This window comes from Struthio camelus, chromosome 2, assembly GCF_040807025.1.
Source record: "Struthio camelus isolate bStrCam1 chromosome 2, bStrCam1.hap1, whole genome shotgun sequence".
Lineage (NCBI taxonomy): Eukaryota > Metazoa > Chordata > Aves > Struthioniformes > Struthionidae > Struthio > Struthio camelus.
In genome coordinates this window covers 142,534,925-142,559,996 of record NC_090943.1, presented here as the reverse complement: position 1 = coordinate 142,559,996, position 25,072 = coordinate 142,534,925, and the positions used below count along the sequence as shown (strand labels likewise).

General features: G+C 42.1%; 1 protein-coding gene across 2 annotated transcripts in view; it reads right to left on the bottom strand.

Moving 5' to 3' along the window:
* Positions 1 to 25,072, bottom strand: part of KLHL14 (kelch like family member 14) — a 66,235-nt gene that overhangs the window by 7,234 nt on the left and 33,929 nt on the right. For both annotated transcript variants that reach the window (XM_068932798.1, XM_068932799.1), the window contains exons 4-7: positions 11,686 to 11,775; positions 7,206 to 7,284; positions 823 to 1,013; positions 536 to 694 (exon numbers count right to left, since the gene is read on the bottom strand). In XM_068932798.1, coding sequence (XP_068788899.1) covers positions 536 to 694; positions 823 to 1,013; positions 7,206 to 7,284; positions 11,686 to 11,775 — 519 coding nt within the window. The remainder of the gene's footprint in view (positions 1 to 535; positions 695 to 822; positions 1,014 to 7,205; positions 7,285 to 11,685; positions 11,776 to 25,072) is intronic.

The window sequence follows — 25,072 nt, the reverse complement described above, 5'->3', positions numbered from 1 at the left end:
AATATGAGAGCTTTTCAAAAGGCAAAAACAAGAGACCTCTAAAAGGAATTAACAAAAAATTGTAATTAACAAGCTACATTTAATGCTAAAAAGAGATCTAAAGGGTCTAGTCCTAATATTTAATGGCTGGTTTTTTCATTAAAATGGGAGCTTGTTTTTGTGTGCTGCTCTGAATAAAGCTCTCTCTAACTGCACATTTTGGAAAATGATTTACAGAGGAAAATATTGCTGGTACTCTCGGGTCAAAGAACAATCTGTTTGTTTCATTGAATTCTTGGTAATGACAAATTGTCCATGCCTTTGAGTAATGGAAGCTCCCATTTTTATTATCTAAAGCATTCATTACTCATATATTTAATGTACTGTTATAATTTTAAAATAATTTGCATAAAATGTTTTCAAAATTGCTGGCTCAAGTGTCCTGTTAAATTGTGTTGCCTGTTTTTTAACATATTTAGCAATGACTGTCTAACAAAAATATTCTTTATCAGGAGACAGGGACACTGAAATGCTTTTTCACTATTAAAAATGTGACCTTTCAAATGGTTTCCTCCAATTGCATACAGTCGATCATTCATTACAGCCAAAGTGTGGATTGCTCGCTTTGTGTTCATGTCCTGTTTTCGGGCCCAGACGTCCATCACAGGGTCATAACAGTATAGCCAGGGGACATACTCTCCATTGTGAACACCTCCTGCAAAGTAAATATACCTTTGCTAATTAATGTAAATAAAGACATTTATTGCCTTGCAGCAGGAATTTAACTCTACATTTTTGGGTTCTGGGTTTTTTTCTATAGCAGCAACGGGAAAAGGCACTTGCCAGAAATATATATCTTGCCATTGTGAACCGCTCCTGCATGGGCTGCCAGAGGTTGCGGTAAGGAAGACACATAGCGCCATTCATTCGTCTCTAAATTATAGCACTCCACGCTGGACAAGTAGCCAGTTTCGTTTCTTCCGCCGATCACATACAAGTTCTTGTCGAGGCGACAGGCGTAGAAACTGGCCCTCCTGGAGCGCAGAACAGAACAGAACAAAACAAGCCAACAACAAGCCAATTAGCTGTGGCAACGATTTGGTTTTTTTTCATCTGACTCCCTGAACTAAGATAGCTGCTACTTCAAACGCTACTTCAGACGGAAGTGTCCGGGGGATTCACACGCACGCAGCAGTTCTGAAGACTACGTCTGCTTTGCTAATCAAATCCGCAAATACATGTTCTACTTCAAATGAATTCTTCATTTTTGGTGTCAAACAATTAAGCACGCATAAATCTAGCAGAAAATACCTTTCTCCAAAGCTGTTTGTTGCTTTTGCACACCCGTGGAAGATAAAAAGGTGCTCATTAATGTTTGGGGCATTACCTTGTAAGGGATATAACAACTCAGTAAGACAAAGTGAAAAATGAGGTAGATAATGTAACAATAATAAATTATCTTGACATTCACTTTCTTTATGGTCCTTCAAGGGTCATTGTTCCCAATTTACTAAGAGAACCACATCATCAAAATTTTTCTTCAATTATCATTTTTTTCTTCTTTCTGCAGTGCTGCAAATAGAACAACTTTCCTTAAGCTAGGCACAATACCACATTTCTGCCCGTTACCTCAAAAAGGCGCGTCTCCATCCAACTAACTTTGAACAAAGTTTCAGCCACCTGTCTGATTTCACATGCAACTCAGGTATGCAGGGAACTAATTAATTTTTCTGCTCAGGAGTGCTGGACTTGTATGAGTTTGTCTTCCTTGCGCCTTCAAAATTAATGGTAAGTGTCTGTTACTGAAGTAAAAATAGAATGGTAGACCATTTTGAGACATACTGTTTGGGGTAGACCACATCAAGATACACTCTTTGGTGTAATCCTCTTCCAGGGAAAGCTACCCTAATTACTCTGTGGTGGCAAGGGTGATAGGACGGAGGGCTTTAATTTTAAGATGCAATGATATGAGACAGAAAATTGCAACAGAACATAGCTAGACTAGGATGAAGTCCTGCACAAAATGCTGAATGACAAGAGCTATAGATGCTGAACCTAAACTTCTTTCCAGAGTGAAACACCAGAGGAGTTACAAGGTCTAGTCCTAACAGCTCTGCGAAACTGGCCCACAAAGGTGTGATTACAGTTTGCCAAACGCACTTCTGCAGCTAACACAACGCTCTCCAGCCCATGCCTAGGCACCCAGATTTGCAGCAGGTAGCCATTGCAAATTGCACTATCCACCTCCTGAATCACAAGGTAAATTTGGGGATCTCAGTGATCCCATGCACTGTCCAGGGCTTGATGCTGCAAACTGCCAAGGCATACAGGGTGAGCTGCAGAGCAAAGCACGCAGCAGTGAACAACTCCAACGTGTCCCCGCTCCTCCCTCGGTTTTTCTAAAGTCCTGCCATGACCAATGGAACGAATGAAGCCAGTGTGCGGTGTCTCTAGCCTGCTGGTTGCTAAGGGAGGCATTTAGGTGTGTTTCCTTCAGTGGCAGCAGGAATAGGATTGCTCTTCTTTACCCAGCTATTTTCACAAAATCCCTAGTACATTAACTTTTTTGAGGCATTTTCCTCTTTGTTAAATGTGGCTGAAATTGGCTGATGATTTAAAAGTTGGGGGAGAGGTCAGACAGGCACATACATATATAGACACGGAAAGAGGCTGGGAGTTCAGGAAGCAAATCTGAGGCGACAACTACCTATTTCTGGCCTCACTTGGGGATTTGTGCACCTCTGATAGGGCCCATGAGGGTGAGGAGGTGCATTATGGAGCCCCTCTTTCACTTCTGCCTTGCCTGCATATGGGCAACGTGGATGGTGCAGAGTAGCACTTCTTGTTGTGAGGTCTCCTATGTGACACAGAAAGGGAAACACTGCCACAGGAAAAAAGCTATGCAAAGAAAAGACCACAAAGAGCAGGGCAAGAAAGCTGCTAAGTGTCTTCAACTAAACTGATGAATTAAATGAGACCATTTAATTTATCTGTCAATGGGCAGATAGAAGCTGATGGCATATATTGCTCTGCATGGTCGGGCAGCAAATTGTGCATCTATGTTTTTAGCCTGATTTTCTATGGAAACAAAGCTTATCTGATTACACTGTATAGATATCAATGTCTGCCTGAGTGTTGTCTCCTCAACAAAAATCTGCCAGCTGATTTCACTCTAGTTTGACAGCATGTATAGGTGCTAGAGCTAATCAAGTGCCTAATGCTTCCTGAGAGTAAATCACAGGCTAGAGGCAAGGGTATTTGCCCCAAAGGCAGGAAAAGCCACAGAGCTCGCATCTGGTTAGACACCGGAGAAGCTGCACAGGTGAGCCCCGTTGCACACCCATGTGCTGATGCAAGCTTCAGCCAGGGTTCAAGCAACCTACCACCACCTTTCCTCAGTGCTTCCTACCAAGGAGCCAAAGGGGTGTCCCTTATTTTCCCAACCCTAAGCCCAGCAGTGTTTGGCAGCTTTACTGGGCTCTATACAAGGCGTGGATTGGGCAGGATTTGTTGCCAGCCTTGAGAGGTTTTGAATTTTAGCCTACGCAAACACCTTTTGATGTATTTCAGTCAGATTTAGAGTAATAACCCTAATAAAATGTGCACCAGAAACTCTATGGTTATAAAAAATGCATATACTCTTCTACATGAATAGAAGTTTCTCTCTTTTTTTTTTTTTTTAAGTCCAAGCCTAGTAAACAGAGCTAGGTACAACTGGCAAGCATTACTATTTTAACCAGGATTTTGTTAACCTCACTCTGTATGTGTACTCCTGGTTTCATCCACACAGTGTCACTATAAGGAGCAAAAATGAAAGCGTCAGCAAGCTTCACTCTTCTGCTTGCATGTGAATATTCCCCCAGTAGCTCCTGCCACAAAGATTGTGAGGTTTTGGTTTTTCACTTTTCGATGATACATAGTTTAAGGGGTGCATTGTTAGATGATGATTTTTTTAAGTGGCTGTAAAATACGATCCAGATGATTTAAAATATAGTACAGTCATCTTAGCATTGCAACCTTTTCCTCACAAAACTGGGAGGAGACTACCTACTCCAATAAGATAACCGGAATGCACCTTGGGATCTGAATATGGACAACAAGACAGTTATTTTGTAATTTTCTCCAGGACTTACAAGTATTTGATGTTCCTCAGTCTCTAAAATGCATTTCCTTCAACCACCCTCAGTCAATAATGAACCCAACTAACTTTTTTCTCTTAAGTACTCACAAAAAGGAAACTTTTCTAGCATTTATTTTTGATTCCCAAAACCAATGAAATTATGCCTTGAAGCAGGAAATACGACTCTCAATCTGAGGTTTAAAACTACTGGTGTTATTACAGATCATCCCAGTAGCCTTGTTTCAAGGTCATTGCTAGAGTATATGTTTTGCTTTTTAAAAAATATAGTCATTTTAATAAAGGATAAGGTTATTAATAAAGTCAGAGACTATGAAAAAGTGTGAGATTGTTTTATCTCTTTTTCTGCCACTTATTTTCTCGTTCACTCAGCTTCGTGTGCTTCCTCATGCCCTGGAACAACACAGTACTTTTTGCTGTCAAGCACTGCATGTGATCTTTAAATAAAACCCTTTAAACTGCAAGGTAAGAAAAAGTAAGGTGTTGTAACTGCTATTATACTCCACGCACCTCCTCCAGCTCTGGGCTGAGCTGGGTTGATGAGGTCTCTGGTTCCAGGAACCAGAGGATAGTGGCATTTGCTGTCGTTCATCCCATACGTTAAGGTATGGCTGCTACAAGGGTCGCTCCTCTTTCATCAGACTTATCAGTCTAGCTGAACTGCTTTCCAAAAAGCACCCTATTGCTATTGTATTGCTAGGCAGACACATATTTTTTTAATAGCTAATGAATCATTCGCCACTTCTCTAAACGACATACACCTGAAAACGTCACATACTTTCCAAAAGCAAGTCTTTTTGAGATGTTCTTCAAAGTAAAAGAACCCAATTTTGGCTTGAAAGAAACACACGCTGATGGCTCTGAATCTGTAACAGGATTAGACGTTTCTTTATAGCTTGTACAGTGAAATCAATCTGATATGGATTTTATAATATGAGATAAAAGTTTACCCATCAAATATTTCATACAGATTTTTAACGTGAAAGTATACTGCCTGTGAATGAGACCCATGTTTACCTGGCAGTCTTTTCAAAGGAGCTATGATAATCTATCCAGCCAATTACTCTCACACTAAAATTCCTAAGTAGGTTTTGACTTGATGGACCATAATGACTCAGAAGAAGCCATTAAACCCTGCGTCTTGTCAATGGTGTCCGCATTATGCCAGCACATACAGTGCATGACCCTGGACTCCTGAAGGGAGAAAATAGCCTATTGACTTTAATGGGAACTTCATCTGACTAAGGAGCTGGGAATGGGGATGGCATAAAAGCTCTCTCCTGTTTGCAACACCTCTGAGGAAGTCATTAGGGATGAGCAAATAAACCATTCAACACATTTTAGAAAAATATTAAAAAATCCCTATTTTCCAGCAGCAGTCCCTATGCTTGGGAGCCTTTATAGGAAAATAATTGGCAAGACTATGGATTATGCATCCTGAGTAAAAGAGGTGACAATTAATACTGTTACAGTAAAGCCCCTAGCAAAAGGGACTATGTATCAGTGGACCATTACTTTTAAATAAAACTATAAAGTGCTGGGATGATAATACATTACAGTTTATTAGTGGGCAGCCATAACACACCGCAGAGTTTCTAATTCTTGGCTGAAAGCAGCAGCTTCCACCACGATGCAAGACTGAAGGCATATTCAGCACCTGGTATGATAAACTGGATCTGTATATTCTAGAACTGGCCACTATATAAGTGAAAAAATTGTTGTTGTCTGCTTTCTCCAAGCCTCAACTACCTACTTCTGCTTTCTGAGTTCTGAGCTTTCTCAATCAAATAAACCTAACCCGTCCAGATACTCAAATACTCAGAAGACCTAATTAGGACTGTGATTAGGCTACATAAAAGAGCTTCAGACTCAACACAAAGCCTGGTCCGCCCCCCAGCCCGCTAAGGCTGACCTGCACAGCGGCACCCAATCTCATGCACAGCCCGGACCCTGCAGCAAGTCAGTTCAGGGAGCTGAACCAGAGGGCAGGAGTCACTCTGCTCTGGTACAATGCAGTAGTTTTTGGTGACAAGCATCACACATGGGTCTGCCCATGGACATAGGCTGATCAAACTGAATCCTGAACAGGGGACCTTTAAAAACTCTGCAAGATTCTACCTCTGAAAATTTGAAGAGACAGCCATATTTCCATGCATCTCATAATACATACACACCTGAATCACACAGTCGCCTTGAGCTCAAGGTATTTATGACTGTCAGACACCTGATCACTGAGGACGGAAAAAGAGCTAAAATACTGTCAGCACACAGAATAAGGAGAATATCTTAGGAAGGTGGTGTGATCTATCTTGTACCTAAGATCTGTGAGAAGATGGATGTTGTTGAACTGAAGGATGGGCAGTCCTTTGAATGTTTTTTCATAAAACAACGGTATAACTTTGCATCGCCTGGCTTTAAGAAGAAACATGTACCACTCAGTTCAGGTTTGGGGGACTTTCTTCCCTGTCAGGGTAGGAACCAGGATCTAGAGTTAACTTTAAGGCATCTTCACAGGTCACTGCTCAAGTTCACACGCAGCTCTGCTCTTCAGTACACAGGAAGAATAAAAAGCACGCTACTCTCACATGCACTGGCTGACGGCAACTCCAGCCAAAGACCACCTAGGATAAGAGTCCTCTGACGGGGTAAGTCAGGTTGAGGAGAGCTTCTCATGGCTGGTGTGGTGAAACAGGATGGGGTCAACACGTGAAGGTTTCTGTTCTACATAAGAAATCCGACTATAATTATGCTTGTTTACTGCTAACTCATCATGACATTTCAGTCAGGGAACATGACAGGACACTATGGAGACTTCAAAAAAATCCTTCAGATCGTAGTCAGGCAACCAGTAATTGCACAAAGTCCATGGCTATTTTGCATCAGTTAACACCACAGCATTTGGCATCCGGACTTGTGAACTTGGAATGTTTAAAAAAATCAGGACACAAAGGGGAAGCAACGGCACATGCAGTTTTATCCCTGTACTTTCAGTGCTTCTGTAGGCCTCCTCACTCCCAGCACTAAGCCAAACTTCAGCTGCTCCTAGGATGATAAAACACATATTGAAAAACACGTAGTAGGTTTTTACCTCTCTTGCATGGGTGGAAGTTGTATCCAGCTGTTAAACCTGGGATCGTATCGGCTAACAAAGTTTGTACTGTGTTTCCCTGTAAAGATAGATTATTTTGACACTCAGCTGTTTGTTTCATGTATTTAACATCATGATTGTAATATATATTACATATACTTCACAAGTTGACAGCTTTTATGAAGGGTTCCCCCTTTTAAAACAATGTATGATTTCACTATGTGTACAGTAATAATTCAACCAACGGGGCACTACAAGGTTTGAATTAGCAATTGTCAGCAGTAAAAGTAGACAGAGATTATTCTTGCTGTCTGTAATAAGACCTTGAAAATATGTATTTAGCTTTAGTTATAGATGCTGTGGTATTTCCGCAGCCGCAATAAATCACATCACTAAACAAAATTGCTGCCCAAACAAGGGCATTCCTGTGGTATTGCTATGGCGAGACTATTTTGTGTCAGGTAAAAAAATCATGGGGAGAATATGTGTTTTTCTTTCTCCTCACTTCATGTCTGTGTGCAACATGGTGAAAAAGACTGCGCAAATAACCAGGAGCTGCATAAGCCATCAGCATGGGGTATGCAGTCTTTGCACTACATGGTTTATTCTACCATCTACTTTCAGTGTAAGTTCAGAGGAGTTACACATGTGCATCGAAGGGGGAATACACTCTTAGGGTTTTGTTCCAAGTGTGTTAGCTAAAATAGAAACATGAGCAACATACACCAGCTAACTAGCTTATTCCTGCTGTCAAGCCCCAGAATTGTATTCATGTCTTCACAATATTAAGATTTCACCTTATTTTACATGCAGATTGACATCAAAGCAAGAAAACTGAAGCAAGAGAGTGCACCGCAATTTCTTGTAACACCTGAGACTGCAACAGACGAGGATCTCAGAAAAAGAAATCTTTGTTTATGTATCTGTGACTAAAAAATTGAATTAGAGGCTTCAGAGGACAGCAGAATAACCCAACTGCATATGTCACAGTTATATAAATGGCCACTGGGTATTCTACAAGGTGAATATTTTTGCACTGGAAAAGCCACTGTAGGATTGGCCCTCTTTGCTTGTTTCTTTCTATACATGCTTCAGCCTACACAAATAAACTATATCAGGATTGTAGAGAAGAATCATGATACAGCTAGAATCTACATTCATAATAACTTAAGATCATGCTCTACAAGGAAATAGAAAAAGAAACCATGTTGACCACTCCTTCTGGAAGCAAAATCATTTTCTCGCTGCTAAAAGCATGTTCCATATGAGAAGAGTAAAAAGCAGATGACTGATGAATAATGCAGCATTTCCCTTCAAATCCAGCATTGTGCCTAATGAGGACTGAGGTCCCAGCACGCTGAGCGCTACTCAAACACATCTCATAGGGTGAGATCCTCATACGCTAAGGGCAACTACAATTTTGCCATCAAGTTTAGTGAAGCCAGATTTGCTATTGGTCCCTATCTGAATTCCTTTAGTCTATCAAGACAACAAAAAAACATGCATTGAGGGCTATAGATTCAATAAACAGCAAAAGCAATAATAGCAGGCATCTAACTAGCTCTAGGTCTCACTGTTTGGGACGTTTATTAATCTATTTCTATTACAAAAAGAAGAATTACAAAATAATGTAAGTATTGATCGTAAGTTTAGGCTTCTGCTAGAAGGATCTAATGCTGCTCCTTCAGAGTTACTACATTCTTCAGAGTTACTTTTAACTTCAGTGGTTCCTTGCTTATACAGCAGCGTTGTTATCACACAGACCTCCTAACCTCTACAAGTGTTACGCATGTACAGGACTGTATAGCACACAATGGTAGTTATTTCTAGTAAAAAGAGAAGCCTTTAATGAGCCTACAGTGGGAAGACAGGATACAAATCTGGCCACTTCACGGGAAGGAAGACGCAACCAAACTAGAAGAGGCATAGAGATGTGCCTCTACGACGACAGGAGGAGCAGAAGACTAAAGAATCTGGCTTGTTGTACCTAGCAAAACAAAAGCTGAAAGGGGATAGGAATGGTGTCTATAATACAGCAAGGGAACAAAAATCCAGGAGGGGAAAACTGTTAAGTGAAAGGCCATCTTTGGCATGAGGAAAGGTAATTTAGACAGTCAAAGAATACCTTTAGACTGGAAATTAGAATACAGCTCCTAGTCATTTAGAGCCATTGGGTTCTGTAACAGCTTTCCAACAGGAGTAGCAGGGGGCTAAAAATCCGACTGCTTTTAGGAGCCTAGAAAATTTACAAAGACGAACTATACAATGGCTGTAATGGCAGGAAAAGGACTTGATGACCTATTTAAGCTGCCTGGTATAACTGTTTTCATTCCAATTTAATTTTGGAATTCAGTTTGAAAGACAACTGTATCTATGATTTTGCCTTGCTCATCACTCAGGAAGTATGCACACAGTAGGAAACACTTGTCAGAACCCAGAGACTGTGAGGAGTAAACAGAAATCAGGGTTAGTAAATCAACAGAATGGGGGGAAAGAATACAGATGCTGCTCTCTGCAGGAAGGTCTCTGCCCCTATGCCCAAAGGTGAGGGCTCTGCAGGCTGAAAAGGTTGGTCCTAAACCCATGCTAATGTTCTGCAACCTGCTCTCATCAGCATTCACTTGCGGAGGGATCTCTTGTGACTGGAAATCACAAGGGTGCTCCCAGCACGAAGGGTGCGTGGGAGCTCCTCACAGTCCATGGGGTGCCTCAAGATCTGCAACTGCGATGGCTAAAGAAGTGCATAGCGAGCCTTCAACTTCCCCATCTCAAAGATAACTCAATTCATCGAAATAATACCAGCACGTTCTCATGCAAACTGAAATCCTTGCAATGTTCTGGCAGGACAGCTCCAGTTAGGCCCATTTGAAGCCCCTACTGTACTATGAAAATAGCAGACAAGGGCCTTTACATAAATGTAAATGGTTATATGAGAGTAGTTCCCACGTAGCTGCCCATTTAGAGTAAATCAGTTTGAAGAAAGAACTAGTCCAGCACAGGATGTAGTTGATGATTTTCAGGTCCACTTTTCGTGATGAGTAAGATCCATTTCACTTGGGGTACATTTGTAAAGAGATCAGCATCAGTAGTGCTCCTACCTCCTCTATTCCTCTCTTTTCTAAAGACAAATTGCAAATATCTGGCATTCACAGAACAAGGAAGCTGTTAGACTTCTGGTGGCAATGTCCTCAGTTCAAGACTTGATCTAGGTGGCCTTAGAATTACGGTACTATCCAGCTTAAGAACAGCTTGTTATGACAGCTGTGCTCAACTCCTACCTCTGACGCGGGATAAGTACCCCTCCTTAAGTCTCTCCTTTACTCTGTGACTCAGTTTCCACATGTTTAAATTGTAGATGATTACACTTCTTTTCTTTCATCCTTCATGTGACCTGGCTATTTAATTTTAAACTGTCTGGAACAAGGTCTGCCTCTTATTATCCACACGCCTATCATCAAGCACAACAGAGGCCCTCAGTTGTTGAATGTGGCTGACACTCCTAATGAGAATTATCATAAATGAGACCATGCTATCTCCTGCTTAATATAAAATTCAACAATAGAACTGAAGGGCCCTTCTCCTAAGACATTTAGTGATATTTTAAACTACATCGGAAATATGCTTATAGGGTGGACTGGATTGTTTGTCTCAGATTTTAGGAAGTGAACAGATGTAACAATTTTCTATAATTTGGTTTAGTGCAGATGCTGAAATGGGGCATTCACAATAAAATATATGCAGTATATGTAATTTCAGCTGGATCCTCTGGTGTTTTAAAGTAAAAATGTGTACCTGCAAGCTGTTTTATGGTTTCTCAGTCATAATTATCTCTGTTACACAGACTGCTACAACTACAACTCTTTCTTTGTGTGCAAGCTTTTTAACACTGTCTTGACAATTTTGTGAATTTTGCAAGGCATGGTATTCTCCTTTTGCTTTGCTCAGAAGCCTGTTAAATTGTTTAATTTCTCTTTGCGGTAAATTTATGAAGTAATCAAATCAAAGAAGGTAGCAGCAGATAATCTATATGAGAAGCTCTTGCACAAGACTAAAAAAAGGACCAGTTTAAGAATCTGAGAGTCTAGATAATTAACACATTAACAACTTTAGCTGCGAGTATCTGGTTTGACAATAGAAAAGAAGCATTCATCTACTGCAATTGCATTATTATATTATGACTGGAAGGAGACTGGAAATGAAGGTTAAAATTCTTAACAGCTGCTGCCTGGTGCATGCACTTGAAAGAGTCTGTTCTGCTGCCTGTGGCATTTCTCAAGGGATGTGGGAGCTGATGAACGACGGCGATGCTAACGCTAAAGTACCACATATTTATTACATCACTATCTAAACGTAGCCTTGACTAGTTCAACAATTAGGCTACGGGTCCTCAAAATCACTTGCTAATGACCACATCAGCCAACCTGACAGACAGACACAGAAAAGCAGATACCGCTCATGTCTTTTACTATTACATACATACCATTAGGGTTCCACTGGTCTTCCCCTCCCAATACGAACAAGAAGTTTTCCACTTCCACGACACAGTGGTGGGCACTGTTATATGGCATGACTGCAAGTAAAGCAAGAATTCTTTATCAGCTCAGGGCACTGATTCCATAAAATTTTTCCAAAGGTAAAAAATACAGTACTGGAATTAAATCTGTAGGGAATAATAGCAGAATGCATCACCCTAAGCATGTTCAGTGAATTAACAGCAGACACAGCCACTGATCAATCATTTCACATCATTCAATCTCGCAAATAACTGAGGCAAAAAGCTGAAATTCTTGTCCCTCTGCCCCCACACACCTGTCCAACTGCCATATACGCTGTTCTAAAAACCGCTTATACAAAGGGGTGAAGTTGTCTGATATTTTCCTGAAAATAAACAGCTGCTAGGAATCCTAGTATGCTAGGAAACATTAAAAAACCTCACCCCAGCTTTGTTCTCTTGGTAATGTTTCCACAAGAAGAGTCAGTGTGTTCAGTAGCTTTCTATTACACAGCAATGAACAAGCTGCATTTCCATACAGTTTTAAGTTTTTAAATTAAGGTCCTGCTGATTTAATGCCTTTTCCAAATGTATACGCTTAATTTCCTGTACAATGTCATTAGCAGCACAACCACACATTTTCTATTCATCTAATCAGGAAGCCCTTTGTTAACAAAGATCAAAATTGTGGCATTAGGTTTTGCAGTATGCTTTTTTGGGAGGTGTTGGGATTACTATACATCAGCTACAGTCACAATAAACTATTTATTATTTCATTTACATTTCCATTACAAGTACTAGCACACAAAAATACAGGGCTTACATATCCATAATATGCACATATTACTGTGTTGTGCCATACAACAGTATTGTAATATTATATGGTAAATGTAGACACAGCATTAGTTATCATACCACATGCAGTAGTTTTGGCCCAGTGACACCAGTAGGAAAAATGATGTCCTTGTTCAGCTCATCATATGGGCACCTTAAATCTAGGTGAGGACAAATGGGGAGGTGATGTGCATGTACAGGCAGGGAACTTATTGCTTGACACGGATCAACAGAGCACTTAGGAAACCAGTGCAGTGGGAAATCAATATGACTCAGGGCCAGCTCTTACTTTGTGCTCTTTTGCCAATGCCAAAAAAAAAAAAAAGAAAAAAAGAGGCAGCCTATCTCACACTTGGATTATTTTGGGTGATATATCTCTCATTTCACTTGTTTTATTATCTTTTATTTTTCTCAAAATGCAGTTGTGCAGTATAGCATATGCAAATAATAATAAGAAATACGCACAGCTTTGTTATGTAGGACACATTTTCTTAAAGATCAAGTGGGCTCATTTAAGCTTCTTACTGAAGTTTTTGCCAAGGCAATGATGAATAAGTAAGGTACGCTTTTAGTTTCCAGTAAAGGTCGAATATCATTTTCATAGTCTGTGCTCTTACAAGCCACATAAGTGAAGCAATTTTTAAATTGGGCAGCTGGGTTCAGTAAAAATGCATTAATTAAGGTTATTTGTTACCAGTAAACTGTTTATAACGAGGAAGTAATCCTATACTAGGCACTGCCTAAGAATTTATACTGCTTATAGTAGGATGAAAGAACGAGAGAAATTTTTGATACCTTCTTGGCCCCCAAATCATAGTTACCTCATTCTTTAATCTCAGTTATTTTCTCATTTTAAAATCTTTCTTCTCTCAGAAGCCTAGAACTTTCCTTGATTTTGTGGATGCTTGCACTATAGAATGAACTTATATCTCCCACAGGAAATTTGTTGTCTCCCTTAGATGTTTGCTGGGGCCCCCCTGTCAAGACTCCTTGGGAGCAGCCTGCAGGGTCTTTGATTTTCACCTAACCCACTGCTCTATTGCATTTTCAAATGATGCCCAAGCCAACGTTTGAACCCTCAACGAGGTTCTTCCTTTGATCAATTTGAAGGGATACAGCATTTATCGAAAAGAACGGTGCATACATGCATATTTTTCTCATTTTGTGTTTCCATTTTTGCAAACACTTTTGTTTGTTTATCCTCCATATTGATACAAACAGGGCCAGTAGAGGAAGAAATTATATTTTAAGCTTTTCTGCCATTCCCATGCATATAAACTATGCAATAAGACTCCCACACTTATGATGATAATTAAACCTTGAAAACTAAGGGCTTAATCCTAGTTCCTACTTAACTCGATGGCAACATTCCCACTGATACGGGATCAGGCCCAAATGACCTGAACTATCATCTGTAACTCACGGGAAAGCTAAAGGGAAGTTTACCTAAGGAAGGGTGGTAGTATTTGGGAACCAGAACGAAAAGTGACTAAAATAAAATATTGCAGACCTTTACTACGACATCTGTTTCTTGCAGAGCTTTGGGAAGAACCCTGTTCTCAGTCTCACGAACGTGGACTGCCATCATGCTCTGCCTGCCGCCACCGAGGTCAGAGGGAGCCAAACAAAACAGGGAGGGCAGAACAGCACTGCAAAGATCTCAGAGGGAGTTTTTGTATCGAAAGCATCAGCGTTACAGCCTTTCTCCCTGATCATTTTCAGAGGCCTTCCTAATCCTGGGTTCTACACAGAACTCCGAACGGTGGGAACAAGCAATGTCTTTACAGCCAGAAAATGCCCTTTGAAGGCAGCAGGAAACTTTTGTTATAAATCATAACTCCTTATGAACAGATGTCTGTACAGGACCTAACTTTTCATAGCTATAGTCAAAATGAAGCGTCATTGAGCATGCTAAATTCAGCTTCCAGCAGCAACAAACTTCTCAAGCTCACTGGGGCTGCCAGGCTGTAGCAGGAAGAATCTGGCCCATCACGCAGTCTGGCCAACTCACCGTGTTCATTAATTTTACATCAGCCTTTGTCTGCTGTTTCGTTTTAATAATGTGAAAATCGCATCTTCTCATTTTTAGATTTCGACCCAGTGAAACACCTGCCTGCCCGGCAATAAGGGTATTTGAAGAGAAGTTTGTACGCCACACTCAAACACAGCCCAGTGTGAGTTTTTAGCGTGTCAGTCAGTGAGTTAGAGGGAAAGGGTAAGGAGAAGCTAATCAGGATGAAATGAGATTAAAGGCTGTCTAATTTTACAGCAACTGTGATCCATCAGCCACTGTGAAAGTGACAGTGGAAATGAATGATGGAGACAGACAGGTGGGGCTGTACATTTCACTGATTTATCCTCAAATGCACTGGGCCTTATTTTATTGAGTGAACATGACCGCATTTATCATGACTGTCATCTAAACCCACTTCCCTCCATTTAAAAAGGTCACTTTACTAGGAGGGAGTAGGAGAGAGGCACTTTCAAAACAGATTTAAAATTTAATAACACATGTTTATAAAGCCCTGTGCAAGAATTCTCAACTTTATTAAAGACAGTTTAAAAGGAAGGAGAAAAGACTATTAAAAGGAAAAGACAAAAAAAAGCCATGGTCCTCTGTGAAACATGCTTAGCTACCAAGGTGATAGATGCCAGAGCACTACTTGAGACAGACAGATATAAACAGATGAGACAGAGTAGGCAGCAATCACCTCTTCTAACCCCCTGCCCCTCACATACATACACTTTCCAAAGCTCTGGAGGCCTACGGCTAACAAATTTGTGCTTTTCTGGACCAAGAGCAGAAACAAGTGCAAGCAGTCCCAGAGAAGACAACATTCCCACCAGCCCTCTTTTGCATTGTGAGTGCTCTCTAGCAAACCTTCAGTAGGGTGGGAGGCAATTTCTCAGACAGAGATGAAAAACATTCTGAGCTTTTGAGGTCAAAACCAAAGGAAGGTAGTGGAGTCCAAGAACATAGTGGTATTTGTTAAGAAATACTTAATAAACAAAAGCCAGTGACATTGTGCAGGAGTGACACTCCTGGATGTTCTCCAGACATGGACCCAGGTAGGAGACACAGAAGCTCTCCGCATACTACGATAGTTGTCCCAGGCAAAACTCCTTCCATATGCCTGCTTTCAAATCCAGAGTCTGCAGCTTATAGCCAAACGCTCAAGAAACAAAATGTGCTTTACCATAACGGCTACGAGGTCAGCCAGACACAGCAATGCTCCAGGGAACTTCCCCTTTTGAATCAGGCTGACAGTGGCATGTGCGCTGTTCGTCTTATCCAGTTTTGCTTGGTTTCTGAGAACAACTGCACACTGAGGAAACAACATGTGCTTGTTTCCACATATTTCTCAAGGGTTCATCAATTCCTCCTCCTCCCTATAATCCACTTCTCCCTGTCTATCCTCACTTCAACATTAACTAGTAGGGAAGAAGAGGGATCAGGAGTGGCATTTCTGAAGAGAGCAGGAGCGATAATTTCTGGTCCCAGGAAATCCAAAGGTTGTGATACATCCCACAGGCATTCCCTTCTCTGCTAAAAACTCCTTTCAGAAACTGCATTTGATTCTCCTACTTAATGTAAAAAATTTATACGCATAGATTTTTCACTGTCCTGAACAGTTTGGCTCTTTGAGATATAGCAGGTACTATGATGAAAGCAAAGCAGTCTCTTCCTCAGCTACCGTGAGCATAGCCCTTTTGATACACAGTACGTACCAAGAAGTCATGCTCACCATGTCTAACAACCTGTGCAGGTGACGTAAGAGAAGAGTCTGTTTCAAAGACCAGGATGTCATTACCAGAGGACAAAAGGAGACAATAATGACCTTCCACAACATTAAGAGCATAACCTGTTGGCTAGATAATATTCAGCCATTGCTACCTGAAAGCTAGGTAGTTTCAGTGCACTCCAGAGGGCAGATTCATATGAGAAGATGTTTTATTCCAACACAAAAGGAACCCACAAAATCGCTTTAGGAGATTGTAATTTGCTCATGGCAGGGACATAATACTCATTTCATTTCCAATCTTCTCCCCCAAATTTTAGCATGATTACAGTTGATCCAATTATTTGCTGTAAACAGAATATCAGATAGTGTTTGCCTTTTCTTTGGTTCATAAATTATTTGTACAAAGACTATGCATTTACTACTGTATTTATTAGTTGCTATTACTCACCAGGGAGGTTATGTAAATAAATGCTAGGAGTCTTCTGTGAATTGTTCACTTCAATTGTTAGTTATTTAATAACTGTGGGGAAAGACTGACCTCAATAAGTACATGGTATGACGTTCTAGTTTCAGTGAACATAGTGAAAGTTTTGCTATTGACTTAGAAGGTATCATGATTTCATCCACTGGTATTTTCTGTTCACTAGATAATGAAATTTAGAAGAGGAAAAAAAGGAACAGTAAGTAGCAAATCCCTCTGCTATACCTATGGTTAAACTGCACTCAACCATCTCAAATTCAAGCAAATACTGTGAACTATTTTTTCCAGTAAGACACCAGTGCCAACCTTGAATGTGAGATCGACTCGGGGGGGGGGACACCTGGGACAATCCAACTGCATTCATCACAAGCAGAAAATCCTAAAATGATCAGGATGAAGCACTATGCCTCAAAGTCACCTTCTAGAGCAAATACCTGGAGTAGCCGTGGTCCAGCTACACCACAGAGAATGCTGCCAGAGCATCTAGGTCAGAGCCCCTACTTCAGTTGAGGCTGCAGGAAACCAAATACAAAATGCCACCCAAAACCTACCTTCAGTTCAAGAAAACATAAACACTAAGAAGTTATTTAGGCAGATGAAAGTCCTAGGAATCATTCATGACATAGTCAATATATTAATGAAAATATCACATTTTTCATTCAGCTGTTAACAGATGTCATTTCCGTACATTCTGTAGAATAACACCAGCCAAGCTTGTTCAGCTTGGTTCTCAGTTTAATTTTTTTAATGGGCTAAGTTTGGACACAGTGTGAGTGTCTAAAATAAGACACCCAAATTCATACTGAAGCACCAGTTTGGGCACACATGACTGGTACTCCTGGCACAGACAGCTCTTCCTGGAATAGTTTTAAAGTTACTTGGATGTGGTTTGGAGAACAGTCCTACTTATTTCTATGAGTGAAATTCACCACTCGACTGCAGGCAGCTTTACTGGGTTTTCAGCAACACAAATATCTGACTGCTTGCAAGAACAAATTCTACCTATATATTTTTAAAGCTGCAAGTATATATTTGGGTTTCATTCGAATAATAAAGCTGGCTACCTGGATCAGCAGTGCTGAGTTTCCACCTTACTACCTGATGTTCCTGTACCAAAATCCTGACATAATCATTGGTGTGCAGTGTTCAGGAAACCTGTGCTCCCTCTCTTCATGGAAACAACTCCATGCAGCTCAACTGCCGATACAACATCTGAGAAGCAAATGCAAAAGAATAGCCCAAATTTCTTGTCAGGAAGTGGAGCATGGGATATACTGGACAGTCCTGCGGGAATGTTAAAAATGACAGTTTTAGGAACCATGAACAATTCCCCTTGTTTTGTTATCCTCTGCTTACATGCTAACCTACTGAAGGCTGACCATGCCCACCCAAATCCCTTCACTGATTGCACATAATCTGGAGGCAGACAATTTATCATGCAACACTTTTTATCTACCACTGTGAATTTTGCAATGTTACCTCAGTGATGGTTTTTCCCCAGTGGAATATGCTGTATACCTACTCAGGCCTAGATTTATGGTCTCTAAAGTAGAGCCCAATATATATTACTGGGGAATGACATCTCGTCACATCGTAATAGTGTCATGATGAAACATTCATGTGTGACACTTCACACAACAAAATTTCCTCATGGAAGAAATGATGAATAGTCCTCGATGGAATAACACCATGATATAATTGCCAGAAAGCTCCAGAAAGAAATACCACACTGTCCCACCAGAGACTTTTGGATACTCCAAGATAGCTGCTCAAGGACGTGCATTCCCTTTTCTAACCGTTCCAGAGGAGGAAAAACCCCAACCAGGAGTGGTGAGTTAATGCCCAAGTGCTTGTTTCCAGTAGCATCAGTTCACGGCTCAATTTCTATCTGACCCTGAGATGCTTGCATTATCCTGGTCTCCTCTGAAGCCAACCTTGTGAGCTCAGGACAACCACAAACACTCCTTGCATTTCCCTGGTAGGATCCATTCTGTGCTACTCGCAGACCTACATTTTTGAAAGAAATCATCACATGCAGTAAAATTTTACTGGGCCCTCACTGCCCAAAAGGCTGAATCTTTCACTATCTTCTCTCCCAATGTCAGTACTTCCTATCTTAGTTACTTTCCACTTACTATCTACTAACAGATTTTTTTTCAGAGGACCCAAAGTTGCGTTTCTTCCCACCAGCTCTGAAGCCATTCAAGGAGAAGAGGAAAAATGTGATTTTCCATTTGAAAAATTGTACGTGGGCAAGACATGTGCCCCCGTTCCATCATATTAGCAGTGTATTGTCCATACACTCAGAAGGTCCCTCATAATAGCCAAAAGTGAAACTTTAAAAATGTCACTGCTATGAATTTTTGACCATTTCCTTTTAAACATTTCATTGTTTGCAGTCAAAATATTTGTTTACAAGAGAGTCCAGCACGTACATAAAGCACCAGACATAAAGTAGAAGAAAGCAGAAGTATCTGTCCAATCCTTACCTCCAGAAAAAAAGCCAAAAAGTGCCTACTTGTCCAGAAGACACATACCAGATACGCAGGGTATCTGAAGCAAAGTCGGAAAAGCCCAACATGCCAGACTTCCAGCATCCCTGCTGCATGGCACGCAGAAGCAGGCATGTCCCTGCAATAATATACTAATGTACCTAACAGTTTTTTGTATTTCTCGAGTCCGTGCCACTAGAAGTTTCAAGGCAAGTTTCAGGACCACAAGAAGGCACTGAGCTCACCTCTGACAGGCAGGACACTCAGACAACATATTGTCAGGCCTGAGGGCACCAACGGTCCTTAATGGTTGTAATCAACCTTCCCCAGGGTGTTCCCCCACCCCTGCCCAGGGCCCAGGGTCTCCGTTTCAGCTCAGCCTGGGGAACCTCATCCCGGGCTGAGCTATTTTGCAGGCACGCCTGCCTCCCGCCTTGGCCCTGGCCCCATCTCCCTTTGCCCCTGACGGGACTCCGTGGCCAGACCTGGCCGTGATCCTTCGCTGGCCATGCCCAAGGCTGTCAGTGGAGCCCATTAGCAGCCCCGACTCTACTGCTGTGCTCAATCCCCTGGGTTGCTGCGGGCCCTTGCTGTGCCCTGACACATACCCACAGGAAGGCACGTGTCTGGCCGAGGCCTGCAGCCTGTGCATTCATCCGACTTCACGCAGCCCCGCTACCACTTAGCAAAAAGACACTTACACATGCCCTGGCAGAGCTTAAAGCTATCATCACCACGAAAATCCTTAGCTGGACGAAGGAGTTCAGGTAGCAGGAAGTGAGTGTCTTACAGGTGACACTTTTTCATGCCAGGCAGAAATAAATATTATTTATATTGTTTCTGCTCAGGATGGACAATGACAGCTCATTTTAAAAAGTATTAACCACATGGCAAACAAATACAGAAAGTAATACAAAGAATCGACCCATGTAAACTGGGGAACGTGAAAGAGAAGGTTCCTCAACAGACACCAGGGAGAAATGGTGTTCTCCTAAAACTCTCCCCACCCACGGGCTCCCAGGGAAGGGGAATGGCAGATCCACCCACACTTTCCACATTCAGAGAGGGAAACTTGGCTATCTAAACTTTCGTATCTAAAACTGATACAGACCACTTGCTCTTGTGCATCTATACACAGGAGATGAAATGAGAATGCATATCTGAATAAAATCCATCTGTAGATTTAGACATTTGTATTAACTTTCTTTTGCTTTCTACAATAATAGTGCTTTTTAATATTTTCAAAAGAATTGCTGTGAAAAATGTTGTGATACGTGCTCATAAGGGATCAGAAAAAATGTTCCATATCACCATTCATACGAGAAATTTTGTTCTGTCATCTCAGAAACTCTTTGTGGATTTAGGAAGCGTCCAATCAGGAAACAGAAGCAAACCTATGTTTCTTAAGATTAAATATCAAGTTGAATATTGCAACACAAATAAATAGCTGCTATTTAAATCAAGTGGTGTCAAAATTCATGGACTGAACCGTGATCACGTAGAACCACTCACAAATAATTCACAAATGACACATCAGTGCATGGTCATGGACTGCTGACAAATAGGATAAAAGGTGAGGTTAATTTAAATCACTATTCATGCTGGGACTGTAGGATTGGACATGTACAGTATAGTAAATTAAAGTTATTTTTATGATTAATCACAAATACTTTCAAAACAATAAAGTTCCCTGACCCAGCTTGCATTCCTTGTTAAAGGAGTTAATTTTGCAAACTATACTGTTCATAAAAGTAGCAATTTCAATTACTCAGGTGAAGGGAAACTAGGCCTGAGACAGAAAGTCTGCATGAATAAAACTAGGACTCACCACACTAATAACTGTGGCTGTGATTTGATTTTTGTGGAGAACTGAGACTAACTTCAAGAGGAGAACGACAGGGGAACGAGCAGCCAGGGATGGGACAAGGTCAGGGCCGAGGGGACATGCCAGAAGGGATCCGGATGGGAGGAAGAGACGGAAAAATCTACAAACATAGCAGCACATACTGATCTAGAGCCCCAAACGCTTGACTCTAAGCGCTCCTCTGCAGCCAGCAAATCTTGGTGAAAACTCGCGTTGTTTTATACTCACTCCCTGGTTTCTAGGGCACATAGTTTCCACTGTGGATCAGAAGCTGTCTACATTCAAAAGCCAGGAGATCTGTACAGCATATCTACAGGAACCAGCCTACGTGACACCTCTTTCTCAGTGTGCCTTGAAGAGACAATTTCAGCTCCAAATACATGGCAATAGAAGAAGGTTGAGGTGCAGTGGCGCACCAGAAGTCACAAGCTACCATTACAAGAGGCTGCAGCGCACCCTTCATCGGGCACCTCTCTGTTTATTTAAGTTGATATGGTCTTTAAACAGACAACCAGGACATTTCCCAACGGCCCACCTTACTGAGCGTTCAGTCCCACAAACACCAGAGTCCTGTAGAAGCTGGCACTGCCACTAAAACAACTCTGACCTTCCTCGTCCCCAGGCCTCGTGTGCCACACCGTTGCTTGCGAAGGTCGATGTACTCATGCAGCCAAGCAATAAGCAAACAGGACACTGCATGTGTTTTTTAGGCACATTAAGCTTAACCCAGATCTGCTCCCCAGTGAGCTTCGCTGCCTGGCCTCACCAATTGGATGAGGGGGTGGCGGAGCAGGAGCGAGAGGCCATGAGAAGAAGGGTAGGATCGATGTACGGGCAGCAGCCCCAGCTTACAGCAGCTTACAGCGTTGGTGAAACCACAGCCTCAGCACACAAATCCAAACCATTTAAACAGGTCTAGTTTAGCATTGAGGTGGTCCTGCCCCTCTCACAGCCCAGGCAATCGAGGCTCCTCTTTGTGCTAGCACAGCCTCTCATCGGCACCCCTCTCTGAGCCCCTTTCAAGGCAATCATCTGACAGAAAAACAACCCCGAAAGCAAGAGAGTAGATTTTCATTTTGGTTGAATGTCCTGAACCGCCTCACCAAGGGATCAAACGATCTCCAGCGCTGACACGGAGTAGGAGACAGGATCATGGGATGACGTCTGCTGGAGAGAAACTCGAAGAGCAGTGATAGCTTTACCTACCATATAACCGCAGCCCCAGCGCAGGGAACAAAGCTGCCCTATGAACGAACCATGTAACAGTGAAAACGAGTCCTGGCTCTAAGAGGCTGCTTCATTTATGGAAGGCATGTGGTGAGTGAGAGAGGGCACCTTGCCTTTGCCACACATTTTTACTGTGGTGCGAGACAAGTCCCTGAAGCTATCTTTTTCCACACCTACCTGTTTCCCCTGCTCCGAGAACCTTAATTACATGTGCTGCATTTCCCACATGCCTGATCTGATGCCTGTGTCTGATACGCAGGAGCACCCCCATGCTGAAATCAGTGGGAGAGGCAATCTGGAGAGCAAGGTCTGTGGTGTCTTGAAACGGGCACGCCAGGTTACGGGATACCTTTGACTTTAACCTCATCGCACCTCGGTTCCTTATCTGCAAAATAGGGATCTGCAATCCTCACAAAGAGGATGATGCAAAAACAACAACGAATGCCAATGAAGTACTTGGGTCCTGTTGTTAACGAACCCTGCGAAGAAAAGCTTGCCAAGAAATTCTGCCTTCAGAACAAGATTTTTGTAGCATACAGTAGATGGGATCCACACGCTGAGCGACAGAGGAAACAAAATACTGCGAGAAGAAATTCAGCACGGTCCCTTCTGTGCACTGATATGTGACAAAGAATAGTATGTGATATTGTTACAGCTTGCATCTTAACGTCTAGGCGAACAGAGGCCGAGTTAGGCAGAAGCAGCTTAATTCTCCCATTTCCTAACTCCGGAGGGCTTGATATTGCCACCTTTCTAATGTTCTTTCTAAGTAATCTGTACTGGACCTAAGTAATTTGTACATGATATAGCCTGTTTTGACAGGCAGCTAACTCCCTCTCTATCCTGCAGCTATTTGGGCATTTCTGGATCGCACAAGTAAGTGCTGCAGAGAGTCCAAAGTCTGTCAAGTTAACGGTACCAGTTGCGGGACGGTATTGTCGCATTCCTTTCTTGCCCGGCTTCCTTTTACCTGGTAGTTTTATCCTAAGCCACTAGATGGTGTACATTGTTTTCAGCTTCCCCCTCCCCCTGGAAAAGCATTTAAATTATTTTTTTCGGCTTTCGGTTTTACAGTCAACCAAAAACAAAGAGGTGAAATGCAGCACAAAAAAAGACATAGCCAGCTTCCTCCCAAGCAGTTAACTTCTGTTTGTTCCTCGTGTTCAGTGTGAAAGGAAAGAAATCAAACGGAGTACACAAGAAACAAACGCTCGATGCATCGATTCTGCCAGATGCTGAGTCCTGCTGCTCCCACTGACTGCAATGGGCATTGCGAGTGCTCAGCAGCGCTCAGGCTTTGGCACAGCATCAGTCATACCTGCTTTGCCTCGCCTTGTCTCAGTTCCCCGAACCCAGACTGCACGAGCATCAGCCAGCGATTTCCCTGGCAGTCCGCACACATCTGCTTTTCTACTCCACACTCCAGTCCCAGCGAAATATAGCAGGCACAGTTCCCTTCCTCACCAACACCCCGCCAAATCTCTCTCTCTCTCTCTTTCTCTCCTTTAATAATGATCTGGAAGCTGGGTAAAACAACACGCTTGCTTTTGACAAAGAGAGCGCTTCCTCCTCATCGGAATAAGGACGGGGAGAGCAGATATGAGGTAACTGCGATACAAACAAATCCCCTACACTACTACAGGAAAAAAAAGAATCCTTCCAAAATAGTCGCTCCTTTTCAAAGGTGCGTTACTCAGTGTTAATCCAAAACCGGATTGCATAAAGGCAGCCATATTACAGCTATCTTCTTCTTTCTCTAAAGAAGGATTTTCTTGGCAAAGGCACCCAAAGGTTGAAGTATACCCATTCTGTAAGGAACACACACAGGGACTGGGATTTACTTCTGTATGCACTCCCTGCTGCATTACACCTTCTCCCACTCTTTCCTCCTTTCCCAACTACTTACAACAACTATCCCTCTCCAGAAAGCATCCATCCCAGCAGTAATGCTACTTGTTATTAAACCTGTATGTAAAATATAGCCAAGGACTCCCTGCCAACAGGCAGCTTCCTCCAGCTCCCACAAAAATGCCGATATCCTGGATCCCCCATACAGCACCTTCTCAATACCCAGCCCAGCCTGGCAATGTCTTGGGGGCTCCTCTTCCTCTTCTCCGCGGCCAAGAGAAGAGGAGCCAAAAAAAGGATCATTTTGAAGTCAGAATGTCTTTTCTTCCTCCAGTCTGGCAAGGGTAGAGAAATTTATATTTCCTCCTCCCAGGGAGCAGAAGAAGACTACCTCAGGGCACTGGCAGCTGCTTGGGACGCTCTTACTGCACCGTGCCGGGCAGTAGGATGGCATGGGGTACATGCGCAATCAGTGCTCTTCTCTTCACCCCAACGCTGAGACAACTTGGGTTTGGCGGCATTGCACAGCCAGTCCTGCTCAGGCCATATCCACGCTAGCGACTCAAAGCCACAACACAGACGTACACGCAAGTGGCACTCAGCACTTTCAATAGGTAGGATTAGACTTTAGCTGTGAACTGGGATATGAGCATAAGCAGATAGATTTGTGCTGTCCAGAAATACATCCTTTCTCACATCTTGTAGGTGAAAATTCAGCTCAAGCCTTCACTGCTGACAAATTTGGATTTTTCACAAAGAGAAACGTGAAAAACGGGGCAGAAAAAGAAACTCAAAAGAAATATAGCAAAAAGTGCAGTTGAGGATTTCTTTTTTTATTCACTGTAAAAAACACTGATGAAGTGCACGCTGCATTACAAGACATTAA